Source organism: Sander vitreus, chromosome 8 (genome assembly GCF_031162955.1).
Source record: "Sander vitreus isolate 19-12246 chromosome 8, sanVit1, whole genome shotgun sequence".
NCBI classification, from domain to species: domain Eukaryota; kingdom Metazoa; phylum Chordata; class Actinopteri; order Perciformes; family Percidae; genus Sander; species Sander vitreus.
The window spans coordinates 17,091,518-17,104,329 of record NC_135862.1 but is presented as its reverse complement, the minus strand read 5'-3'; the positions used below and the strand labels follow the sequence as shown (position 1 = coordinate 17,104,329).

Genomic DNA, 12,812 nt, shown 5'->3' with positions numbered 1-12,812 from the left:
TCTTTTAAGGAGTGCCAAGGAGTTAAGGAATCATCTGTAGCTTTAGTACATTCTGTGATGTGTTTTTTGTTCTATTGCAACGTCTTCTTGAGTGACACGCTCGTGGCTGCTGGTGAATTGTTCCGTGATTTTCTTTCGCCGTTCTAGCCAGAAATGAGAGACACTCAGTGGGGATTTGCGGCACTTTTGTGATTTACACATGTCAAACGGCAAAAGACCCAGGCTCCGGTCTCTCGTGCAGACCATCTTCTGCATGTGACTGTACATATTTAGTGTATCATAAGTGAAAACAAACTATTTCTTCTACTGTAAATGTGTAATTCTTCACTTATTTTCTTTTATTTTTCGGTTAGTGCTCTCAGGACTCTTAACACATAATTGAAGGAATGATGGTTGTGATGAGTTCCTTGGACGTTGCTGTTGAGGATTTGGCGCCATCAAGTTCTCTTCGCAGCCTTCCAGTCAGGTGGATCTCTTTCACTTTGGTTAGATTGCTACATTTCGAATTTGAACAAGGTCACCATATCCCACTTTTTAGGCCTTCTCTGTTCAAGGTCCCTTTGTTCATTTTTCTTTTATTGTCTTGCTAACATCATGATTTGCTCATGTTGTGTAACAAGCTAGATGAGGTAAAGAGTCATGGGAACAGAAAGGGAAGATCACCTTTTATTGTCTTTACCGATTTGTTTTTGATAATGAAGAATGAATAACCACTAACTGAAGCTGATGATGATTCTAGATATGAAGGCGAGGGAACATAAAGGCTGCTGTGACTTAGTTTAGAAGTGAGAGTGTATCATGTTACAGAGTTAGTAAACATGAGTGTGGAAATACATTTAAAAATGACTCCAGTGTGGATGTACAAAAAAAAAGTAATTATATTATTCTTCAGATAGCGAATCTAAGAACTTTTCAATGTGGGCATGCAGACACATTTATTAAATGTGACTAATAATTGACCAAGGTCTGTAATATTTGTATGTCACGCAACACTATTTACTTTGACAGCTATTAATGTTAGTCTTAAAGCTAGTGGAAGGAGCAGTATAAAGCAGCAGTATTGTCACACTATTCACACATTTCCTCAGTGTGTTCACTAGTTTCACAAGAGACAAGCTGCTGTTTTATTTACAACTCACCTGCAGTTATCTCCCGGTCAGATTTCATCACATACTCAATCCCCTTGAGAGCTCATGAGTGCAGGCCTCTGTGTGAGTTAACATCAGCGTGCCATAAAACTTTATACAACTGATCTTTTTGTGCACAAGTTTTATAAAAATACAGGAAGCACCTGTAAAGTTTCTGGAGCCACTTTAAAGGAGTGAAGGAGATGTGATTGTTTTTTGTTGGATCGTTTGACCTCAGGTGTTTTCTTTCTCCCCTCGCTGCAGCACAGCATGGGGGGCATTTTTGATAATGATAACATGATAACACTAACCAAAAGGGTGTGATAATCTGGCCATGATATGTTGTGCAAAATCTCATGATTTATTCACCGCGCAAGCATTTCACCCACCATTTAGATTTGGCAAGTGGGTGAAAGGTTTGTGAATTTTGCATTACATATTCGGCAAAGTACGTTTTGTGCTCTGACTTTATTTTATCCTGGCATTTTTATTTGTAAACGCATGCAATACTAATCACAACTAATATCTTACAACACTGTCCTGATAGTTGTAATAATCACATGTGCTCTGGAGGGGACATTAAAATCAATGTGTCTCACAGTTAAAAGTTTATTTCACATGGCAGATGAATTAGGCAGGTCAGCGGTCACTATAACATGTCTGTACAATATGGAGCTCTTTTTAAATTTCCTCTTCTAGGCTAGATCGCGCCTGTTGAGCCTCGCGGATTTACATGTAAACTTGTACAGTACTTCGAAAATTTGCATTTCATTTGAAAATGAAAAATTACATTTTGATACATCAGTTTCATTTTTTGTATTCTAATTACAGAGTAAGTTGTTCAAAGATGTTCATATGTGACAAACTTTCATCTCCTCTAAGTTATTTATGTTCTTATATGTGCTAGTTGAACTGAAGTCTGCTTATGATACTTTTCTCCACCATCATCAATGGAAAAACAATTCAGGGTGATGGAGTTAATGTTACATTCTCATTTTTGTCTTCGTTCCCCCTGTGGCATGGTTTGGGTAGAAGAGCAGAAGAATAATGCCTGTAAATTTATTTTCTTTTTAATTTCGTAGTCTTGGTAAAGTTTTTAGATAAACGTGCACTGAAAATGTCCAAATTGAGTTCAAATGTTGTAGGTGATGTAGGCCGAAAGAACACAAGATTAAAAAGTAATACTACTGTCTGATTTTAATGTTCACTGTGTTTTATACAGTATCGGAAATTTTTGTTCACTTTGAACATTTTTACAAAAAAAAATTTCAAATTGTATTGTGCAAAGAGATGTAATTTTTGGAGTACTTGAAATGCATTAATTAAAAGACTTGTTCAAAATAAAATAGACCCCTGTTTACTGTCTGTAATGTGTGCTCTCTTTTTCTATTCCTTTGGTGCAGCCTGTGAACACCGTTGTATAATGTCCTCTGGGGTTCCTGATGATGTTGGTACAGTTGTTTCAGATTGGGCTTGAGGTCTATAAACTTATGAAGTCTGCATTAGGACTAGTGTTGTGGAGTTTGAAAGATGTGGGCATTTTGGGTCTAAAAGACGCTATTACAGTTTTTTCCAACTGCTTACACACGTTTTCAAAACTGTCTCCTTTTTTTCAAAACTCTACACGCAATTCCCAAAACTGCACACACAAAATGCAAAATACCTCACATCTCCTTCAAAATGAAACACTGCATTCAAAATACCATAAACACATCTCAAAATCAAGCATTTGCATCAAATGACAAACACTTTTTTCATAATAGTAAATTTTTGGATATACCATGTACACACTGTTGTTCTAAAGCTAAAGCTCTTTTGTCTTTCACAGGCCTATATCTACATTTACAATGTTCTAGAGTGAAAGTAATCTGCTGAAAGTGGTTGAAAAGTGCACTGTAAACAACAATGTAATGTTACAGTAAAACAGAAAATATTTATTGGGCAAAACATCACGTTTGTAAGAGTAGCACAGTGTTATATACAGTAGCATGAAACGAGAAAACAAAAGTACAAACATGTAAACCAAAGGTATCATTTTTAGAATAAAGAATGTGTGTGTGTGTGTGTGTGTGTGTGTGTGTGTGTTTGTGCGTGCTTGTGTGTCATGGCGGGGGGGTGGTAGGGGAATTGTATGCACAAACAAAGTCTGACTGATTTGTAATGCTGAAATAGTCATTAGATAGTTGCATGCAGTATGGACGCCATATGAGCTATGTCCGTGGTTGATCACATGATGAATAAGTGTGGCCATGATCTCATCAGAGATGGCTCTCCTTCCTCTTCTTCCCTCTTCCTCCTCCTCGTTGTCGTCCCCTGTCTCTCCCTCCTCCTCCCCTTGCTCTCTGTCTATTGTCGGCATCCATTGTTCAAAACAGGTACTCTGACCTTTCACCTCTGTATAGGCCTGTACTAAAGCAGTGATTGATTAGTGTTCAGTTATGACGTAATGTGTTTGCACATGTGAGGAGTGTGTGTGTGCCCTGGTAAATAAGTGTAGCATTTTGATTGGTTGTGTTTAGAAAAGGAAAGCAAGTCACTTCCTGTTAGAATTTTGTGTCTTAGGTAGAAAATTGTGTGTAATGTTTTGAAAAAAGTGTTTTATGCAATAGAAATAGCTTATGGTTTTGGAGATGTGCTGTGTAATTTTGCACTTTGAGTGAGAGGTTTCAAAAATCGTGTGACATGAAAAGATTTTGTGTGTAAGCAGTTGAAAAAAACTGTAAGTTGCATCATGGGAAGTACAAGTTTCAGTGTGTTTTGGCCTTGACTTGTTTTATTGTACCTTGAACTTGTTTTTGGTTGCATTCGTGTATGAATGTATACGGCTGAAAAATAACAAAAATGCATCAAATGTTGTTAATACTAAGGATGGAATGGGTCAGATTTATAACATCTGTAACATATGTTCTTTTATGCTGTAAATGTTGCATGATGAAGTGTGTGGTAAAAAAGAAAGGATTTTAGTATGAATTATATTGTATTCAGATGAACTGATATGAAGAAATGACATAAATCTGACCTTTGCTTGTTGATCTGCCTCTCCTCTAGTGTTGGTCTCTGGAAGCTGTATTCAGGATTGGGTAAATCCCTCCGTATTGTTAAGTTCCTGTACAGTAAACCTGCTCACTCAGCTGTATGCAGTAGTGGGGCGTCCACAGCAGAGGGAGCAGCTGCTTGGTCAGATGCTGAAGTGTTGGGACCTATACAGTCTATGGTTGGGACCAGAGGTTGTGGAGCAGCCTGTGAGTCACCAACATCAGCACAACCAAGCCACATAAAGTACAGTCTCATCCTCTCTGTTTCCATCAAAGAGAACTTCAGTAATTATTGAGAACTTCAACCAAGGAACTCCAAATATTGGGTCACGCTATACTTTTGTGAGTAAAGTGGGCAGACATTTATTTTTATTTTTAGCCACAATTAAGCAGTTTATTCACAGTATAATTCATGTTTTTGTTACAAACTTTATTTACTCATTGCCTAAACTTATTGATGACTTTTTCCTCATGGGTGTGTTTGATTATGTAACAACCATAGGAAAGTGTCCATGCCTGGAAGCACGCATTTGCACATGCAGTGGAATGTGGCCTGCTATTGATTTTCAATGCGGATTCTCAGCTGCAGTTGCTGGTTGTGACATGAACAATCACAGTCACCTCAAACAAGTTTAGGTTCAATATTTTCTAGATAATGCAGCCGGCGAGTTGTATAGCAGTAGGTTTATGTTGTTGTTACTGTAATGTAGTCCATTTTCTCACAGCTCTCTTCAAGCTGATGTCTTTAAACAATGTCCCTGCAGAGAGGACAATGTTACTGGTCAATGTTCTACATTTAGAGTTTCAGCTCTGTGCAAGGAGCTGACGACATGGCCGATGAGCGAGCAGCACCTTTTGTCTCTCCTGGCAGTGACAAAGCATGATTGTAAAAGTGGCTCTGGCTGACACTCGCTCCAATGAGCATATGACCCTGAACACTGCAAATCAAGGAATGGAAATAGAATGCAACTCCCAGTGTATTGTCCAGTATCAGATAATGCCCACTAGATTTTCAAGGTGTAGATTAAGTTTGTATGTCTCATGAAAACATTAGATGCTGCAAGAAATAGAGCTAAAATATGCTGCCAGTTAAAGGAATCCCCATTATTATCAAATCTGGCCAGTGGTGGAGGAAGTATTTAGTATATAGATACTTAAAAAGTAAAAGTACTGTAAAAAGATAGTAAAATCTTGCATTGAAAATGTTGCTTAAGTAAAAGTATGTAGGTATAATTAGGAAAATGTTCTTAAAGTATTAAAAGTAAAACACTTTATACTATTGTATATTATATAATTAATGTAAAAGCAGGATTTTACTGTTCTAGCTGGTTGAGGTGGAGCCAAACTTTAAACTATTTTGTGCAACTAATAGTTTACAATTAGGATTATTTAATTTAAGGATTAATCTGCTGATTCTTTTCTTGATTAATGAATTGAGTTTGTTTTGTAAAAGCATTGCTGTCACAATTACCCAGAGCTCAAAATGACACCTTTACAATGCTTGTTTTGTCCAACCAACAGTCAAAACCTCATAATTATAAAAAACAAAACATATAATAATAAATTAAATTAAATTAAATGTTTTTGCATGAAAAATGACTTAAACGATTAACAAATTCATTACCAAATAATTTTCTGTCAATAGATGAATGGACTAATCGTTGCAGCTGTACTTGTACATTGCCGTATGTTTTGTAGGAAATAATCTTAATTTGTAAAGTAACTAAAGCTCTCACTAATTGTAGTGGAGTAAAAAGTTTAATAATTTCCCTTTACATTGGGGTGGACATGAAGTAAAAAGTGGAATGAGAAGAACCTCAGATTTGTACTAAAGTACAATACTTGTAAATGTAAATTAACTAGTACTAGTAAATGAAGCATTAAAAAAATAAATATGTCAGTTTAATTGAAGGTAACAGCTGCTTTGGAGAACTTCAGTCCTCAATAAACTTGTTAGTCCATGTGATACAATTTTGAGGCACTTTGTACTACTGTGCAACTACTTCTACTTCACTCAAGTGGGAATTGTTCTTTTGACTCCACTTTATTACTTTTTTTTTAAAGTCAGATTGTATACACAAAACCTACAAACAGCCTCTAAAATATAAATATTTAACAAAGCTGCTCAAAAGTATGTAAAATGTGGTTCCAAGTTGACTAATTGAACAGTGAAATGCTACTTAGATGTAAGTACGGTACATCTGCGCTAATAATCCAATATGTACAGTATAATAATAAATCAACACAATTTGCACTGAATAATACTTCTTTCCGATAATACTTAAAACACATTTTGCTTTTTTGTTACTTCACTGTGCAGAATAATAAATGCGACACTAGATGGATGTTTTAAAAATTTTTGATTTGACATTCTTGGCAACTGAGCCAGTCATGGTCCAGTTCACAGCTTATACAACAGTAATGTGGAAACATATAACGTATACTGTATGATGTAATAATGTATAAAAAATGTATATTTTCAGTGAAGTAGGAGACATCTTGTGTCCAGCTGATTAATGTTTAAAAATGAAAAAACATTTGTACATCCATAGCTTCTGGGTTTTTCAATGTGAAGAATTTTTAACGAAATATCTGAACTCGTTGGTGGAGTCTGGAGGGGATCTATAAGTAAAAGTTTGAATTCAGTACCTTTACCTTAACATAGTAGGTATATTTGCATTGTGGTATTGACACTTTTACTCCATTAAATAGTTTGAATACTTCTTCCACCACTGAACAAAGGTGTGAGGAGTCTCCACAGGATGACAGGAAGGCTCCCTTACAGAGACTTAGACTTTAACTTATTCATTTGCCAACCGCATTGCTTTTACATCTTTCACTCTCAAACAGTTCCATCACCGCCTGCGAGTTTGAATCAGACGTACCACTGTGACTCAGATAATCTTTGATATGTACAAGGACATTATCTAGAGTAATCAGCTCATGCAGGACATATTTCACAGCATAATGCACTGAGCTGACACTGAGAGGTGTAATCATCCTCTGCCATCATAACAACTAAAAACAAATCATCCATCACTTGTGTCGGTCCAATTATAGTTGAAAGTGTTCAATCTTAGACTAATAAATGTACCTGTCTGCTGGTGAGGTTTACTACAAAGATCCATGTCTGTTATTGTCCTCTTTCACTTAATCACACAAGCCTACACAGCAATTTAACGGACGTATGAGGACATATGGGGTAATGGTGTAAATGCTGAGATGGACATTACATGGTCAGCTGAACTGCAGTTTTCGGTGATAAAAGTAACAGATGATGGTGTCTCATCCCTGAAGTGAAATATCTCTTATGCAATCGATATTTGTAGAAACTTTAATGTAGACAAAACAACACAGAGTAAAATACAAATATTATTAACGAACAGGGAGGGAGGATTCCTCGTGGTTTGCAAAAGAACAAAACAATCACGAGTTAGAAAAAAACAAACTAAAAGTTTTAAGTGAAAATACAGATAATATCATCACAATCACTGAAAAAAATGGAAGCAAACCTAAAAGGAGACTGGCAGGCATGTTACACTATTAGTCCATTACCAATTGTGAATATAGCCAAATAAAGGGTCTAATATCAATAATACAGTATTTACAACATATATATATATATATATATATATATATATATATATATATATATATATATATATGAAAAGTCATAACAATGTGAAGCACATAAGACTGAAATTTTCATGTGTTTATGAAACATAAAACGAGACAGTCCAATATTGGTGTAGACACTGAGAGAGGACGCCTGTCCGCTCTTCACCTGACTGACAGGAAAAACTGCTGAATCTGACCAGTGAGTCCTGGAGGTTAATGTCTGTTTTTTAGCTCATGGTGATCATCTCATATTTGTCCTTCAGACTGATGTCCTCTTCATCCTCGTCTTCCTCCTCCTCCAACTCCTCCTCCTGGGGCTTTTCGGGCTCATCGCGCTGGTGGTGCAGCTCAATGAGCAGATAGTAGATGAGGGCTGCGACCAGCCCCCCCACCATGGGCCCCGCCACAGGGATCCACCACCAGTGGTCTGCAGTGCTGTATAGTATTTATTTAAGTATAAGTATGAAAAGACCAAAAGACAGAGTTAAATACATCTCTGGCAGTCACACAGAGGCCATCACTGGATCATTCACAAGCATTGACCGCATCTGTCCAGTGCATGTGACATTATGTAACACACATTATTGTCTTTATTAAAATGTTCACAGATGCTTGTTTTTTATTTGCATCCTACAGTAGGCCTATGTAAAGAGTCTTTGAAGACTTTGAAAAGCACTATATTAATCAGATTTTATTTATTATTATCACTATGGTTCATGTCAGCAGTTTAGGTCTCATCCGTTTGCATGATGACAGTTGATACATTATATATAAAATAATTTAAACTGAACTATAATTATTCCTTGTTTAATTATTGGACTAAATGTATTTGTTAATAAAGATCAGATGTATTTCTTGAAATAACCAAAATCACGTATCACAGTAACCAAATAACATCTACATAAAGTTAGACAAACCAACAAACATCCTATTTCTGAAAATTAAGCAAAAACATCTCTTTGTTCTCACTCAGAAATAATGATTCACAACATGCCATTATGGACATAATTTAATTTTGTTCTATAATGTAGCTATATTACAATTCATCTGTCCACAACATTGTATGCAATCCAAAGGCTAACTCAAATATTTTTTTGTTAATATAATTATATAGGTTGATAAAATTTTAAGCATGCCCTTCAGATGTAACATATATTTTTTCCATATTTCTTTATAGTTCTCATTTTTTCATGGTTCTCTTTAATAACATTATCTCAAATGACGTTGCGCTAATTAATAATCCAGATGTGGAAGAAGTACTAGCAATACTACAGTGTAATAATATTCTGTTTTAGGTAAAAGTCCTAAAAGTCAAAAGCATCAAAATATATTTGAAGTACGAAAAGTACTCATTACTAATAATTTTAATTAATTTACATGCTGCTGGGTATCTTAAATCATAATTTATAGGTAGATTTATTTTTGGTATTAATAATCTGAATCTGCTAAGTAACTGGTAACTAAATATCAAATAAATGTAGTGAAGTAAAAACTATAATATTTCCCTCTGAAATGTCGAAGTATAAAGCCGCTAAAATTACATTTCTCAAGTAAAGTACAAGTACCTCAAAATCGTACAGTACAGTACTTGAGTAAATGTACTTAGTTACATTCCACCACTAAATAAATCTTACAACTTTTTAAATGAGGACGTATTTGGACATACAAAGTATAATTTCCTGTATTTGATTTAACCCAGGCACATGAGAAAAATTAAAGTTAACGTAATGCTCTTGGGGGAATCCTCTGCTCTATGTAGTTACCTGAAGACCTCCATCCCCCATCCGGCTACAGCTGTGAACAGTCGGGGTCCCAGGTCTCTGGCAGGGTTCAGGGGGTAGCCACAGTTCAGTCCCATGGACACACCGATGGCCATAATGACCAGACCAATAGCCAGTGGCTCCACACCTTTGGGAGCTCCAATGTTTCCACCATCAATAATAGCCAGGATACACAGGACCAGCATACCTGTCCCAATCACCTGCAGAAGTGGAACGTCATTCGTTTGGTGAACTGCAGAGTTTAGGCAGATAAGGGATCAACGTAGCACTAGAATTATATGTAATTCTGTTTATCTTCCTACTTCTCTAGCACAGGGGTTTTACATTCATGTATATCTGAGAATATGTAGGTAAAAAAGGTGTCTGTATATATGCGAATGTCTTTGTGTACATATTATGCATTTTATAGAAATGGTATTTTTAAAAATGAATAAAATATGTAGAGTTAACCTGTATAGTGGTCAGGCTGTTTTGGGCACAATAAGATAACATTTGCAACATTTTCTCTGCAGTCATTCAGCATATGACTCCTTCTAACTGTGGAATCTGTAATATGTATCTCTAAAACAAGTGTAATCTTAATGGTTCAAATATAGGTTTTAACTGCTATTATTATTTAGTATTTAGGGAGCGGAGCACACACTGTAAAGCACCATTGTTACAAAGATATTCAAAAGGAAACATTAACATGAGCACAATCACACTAACTGGACTTATTTTAGTGGTTCACCTGATGTGGTTTTCAACGGTTTTAAGATAATAGACATGTTATTTATGGATCGCTGCACCAACTAAAAAGGCAGAAAATGGTGTTAAGTATAGATTTGACCTTCCAGTGAATGCCAGGAAATGGGTCATTAAACCCCAAACTGAAACAGAAGAGGGGGTGTTTTCAGAGTAAATGGGGCAATCAATTTTGCATTAGCTACTTTTGCCAGACTTCACAGAATTTAGACCATGAATGGGAGCGGCGATGCACAATAGACAGGAGGTCATTATTTCACAGGGACCAGAGCTCACCTGATCAATAAAGCCTCCAAGGATTGACAGGTGTCTCGAAGGGTAGGAAGCAAAAATGTGACCTGTGGCATTGATTCCCGTCACTGACAAAATCCCACTGGTGAAGTCCATGAAAGCATCTGTGAGGAGGACAAATAGCTGTAACAATAGCTGTAATTAACATATTATTATTCTAATATTTCATATATAGTCATTACCCACTGGTATGGTTTGATATGCATGTGTAAGGGAATAAAGTTGAGGTGTATTCACCATGGTATAATCCAAAAACTGCAGCAGCTCCAACAAAAGCACCAAGAAACTGAGCCATGACATAGATGGGAAACTTCCAGATCTTCAGTTTGCCCAGAACCACCATGGCCAGAGACACAGCAGGGTTCACATGCCCCCCTGGGATGGAAGACAAAGCAGAGAGTGGAAGAGGGGCGCAGTGGGTGGGGGTGTCAGGCATGATATCCTCTCCATCATTAGCGAGGCTGTCACATTTACGAGGGGCAACAGAAGGGGAGCTGCCCCCGGGGCAGTGCAGGGTTTTGTTATGCGTGTTCACAAGCAAAGAAGCAGAATAATGGTCACACATTAGAAATTTAACCTATAAGTAAAAAAAACAAAAAACAAAAGGGCGCATTATTCTGTTCCTTTTTTTAATCAAGCTGCACTCGCATCCTGCCGTTTTTTTTATTTTTATAAACATCTGTCATCTGTCAGTGATCTGTCTTCATTAATTCAGTTTGGTCCTTTTGATGTAAAATTGGAAGTAGCTGCAGTCTCGTTTGGACTGAGCCTGGTCTCTGTCAGATGAACGTAGCCTATGATCAATGGAGTTTGCAGGACATTTAGTGCCCAGGGTTATGTATGACCCCAGAGAGGATGTGCACCAGTGCTAACAAATCAATGGTCAGTACACAGTCATTGGATCTGGACTGAGAGCTGGAATGTTCCTGCTGACACTGTAGCTGTGGAGGTGGCACATGACTAGACAGGAAGTCATAAAGTTATATTATTACAAGCTGCAAGCCTCATGAGTACGTACAATGTTTTCATTACAACATATACAAGCGAGCTGTGTCAGGTTGTTTGCAATAACTATGAATTATATTAATGCAGTCTGTGGCGCTAAACAGTAAATTAAATGCTGCAAAGAAGCTGAATATCCAAAAAACAAACTTTGTTATTCAAACTGATGATATTTTTCACTTGTTTTGACAGGATGCCAATACCCAGCAGAGTAGGAAGTTAAATTATTCATTTAATGGAATTGCTCGTTCATTAAATCCAAAGTACCATATCGAACTAGTGGCGTGTGTGGTGGCTCATGTTAAATAAGTTCTACTTGAGTGGAAATAAACAATTAGGTGCAGAAGTTTCAACAACAACATGAAACTACATTTACCTGACACTCCACCGGCCACGTACGCCGCCATCATCAGTCCCACAGAGAAGCCGATGTGGATGGTGAGAGGCTCACCCAGAGTGTTTCGACTAAGGACGGTCTGAGCGACTGAGCCACATCCAAACAACTGACAAACAAGAGAGGAAGAGAACAGCAGACTATCACCAACATCATAAAGGGACAACAAGATTACTGCAGTCTGGAGCTCAACACTTAACTGAAATAAGCATATAAAGAAGATCACAGACTTGAAACAACTTTTAAAGCAAATATGTATGGCGATATATTTTATATTTTGATTCCTATCCTGAGTATAAAACACAGTTTTATAACATAAAATGCTACTTACAACCAAGACAAATGTCCCCAGGAATTCTGCCAGGAATTCCTTGAGTATTCCATGTTTGATAGCACAGTGTTGCCTCATGCTTCTCTTGTGTTGTATTTCCATGTATCACCGTGCCAACTGCTGTTAAAACTACAATATGTCCAGCAGTGTGAACCTCTGGAGATGTCAAATCTCCACCTCTACCCGACCACAGCCATTCAGCACACACCATTGATCCATTTGTGAAACCATCACGCTCCTATCAGCCTCGTGAACACATAAAGTTGTGACTTGTATCGTATCTCCATCAAACGCAACTTCAAATCAGATTTTCTTTATTTGTGTGTGTCATCAGAGGACAAACATACAGCTGGATTTGTTTCTTTTAAGAGTTTCTGGAGGTGTATAAACATGAGTTAATGTTGTGAATGTATCTCACACACATTTATTCATCAGTTTAGGTTTTTCAGATTGCATCATATTAACTCACACTGCAAAGTAATAACTTAG

General features: G+C 36.9%; 1 protein-coding gene across 1 annotated transcript; it reads right to left on the bottom strand.

Annotated features, from left to right (window-relative positions):
• Positions 1 to 7,843: 7,843 nt before the first annotated feature.
• On the bottom strand, positions 7,844 to 12,537 carry aqp9a (aquaporin 9a). Its single transcript, XM_078257212.1, has 6 exons — positions 12,324 to 12,537; positions 11,975 to 12,101; positions 10,834 to 10,971; positions 10,582 to 10,700; positions 9,544 to 9,761; positions 7,844 to 8,215 (listed from the first exon to the last, which is right to left on the bottom strand). Exons 1-6 carry the CDS (start codon positions 12,423 to 12,425, stop codon positions 8,008 to 8,010), a joined length of 912 nt encoding a protein of 303 aa, XP_078113338.1. The 5' UTR covers positions 12,426 to 12,537; the 3' UTR covers positions 7,844 to 8,007.
• Positions 12,538 to 12,812: the final 275 nt, after the last annotated feature.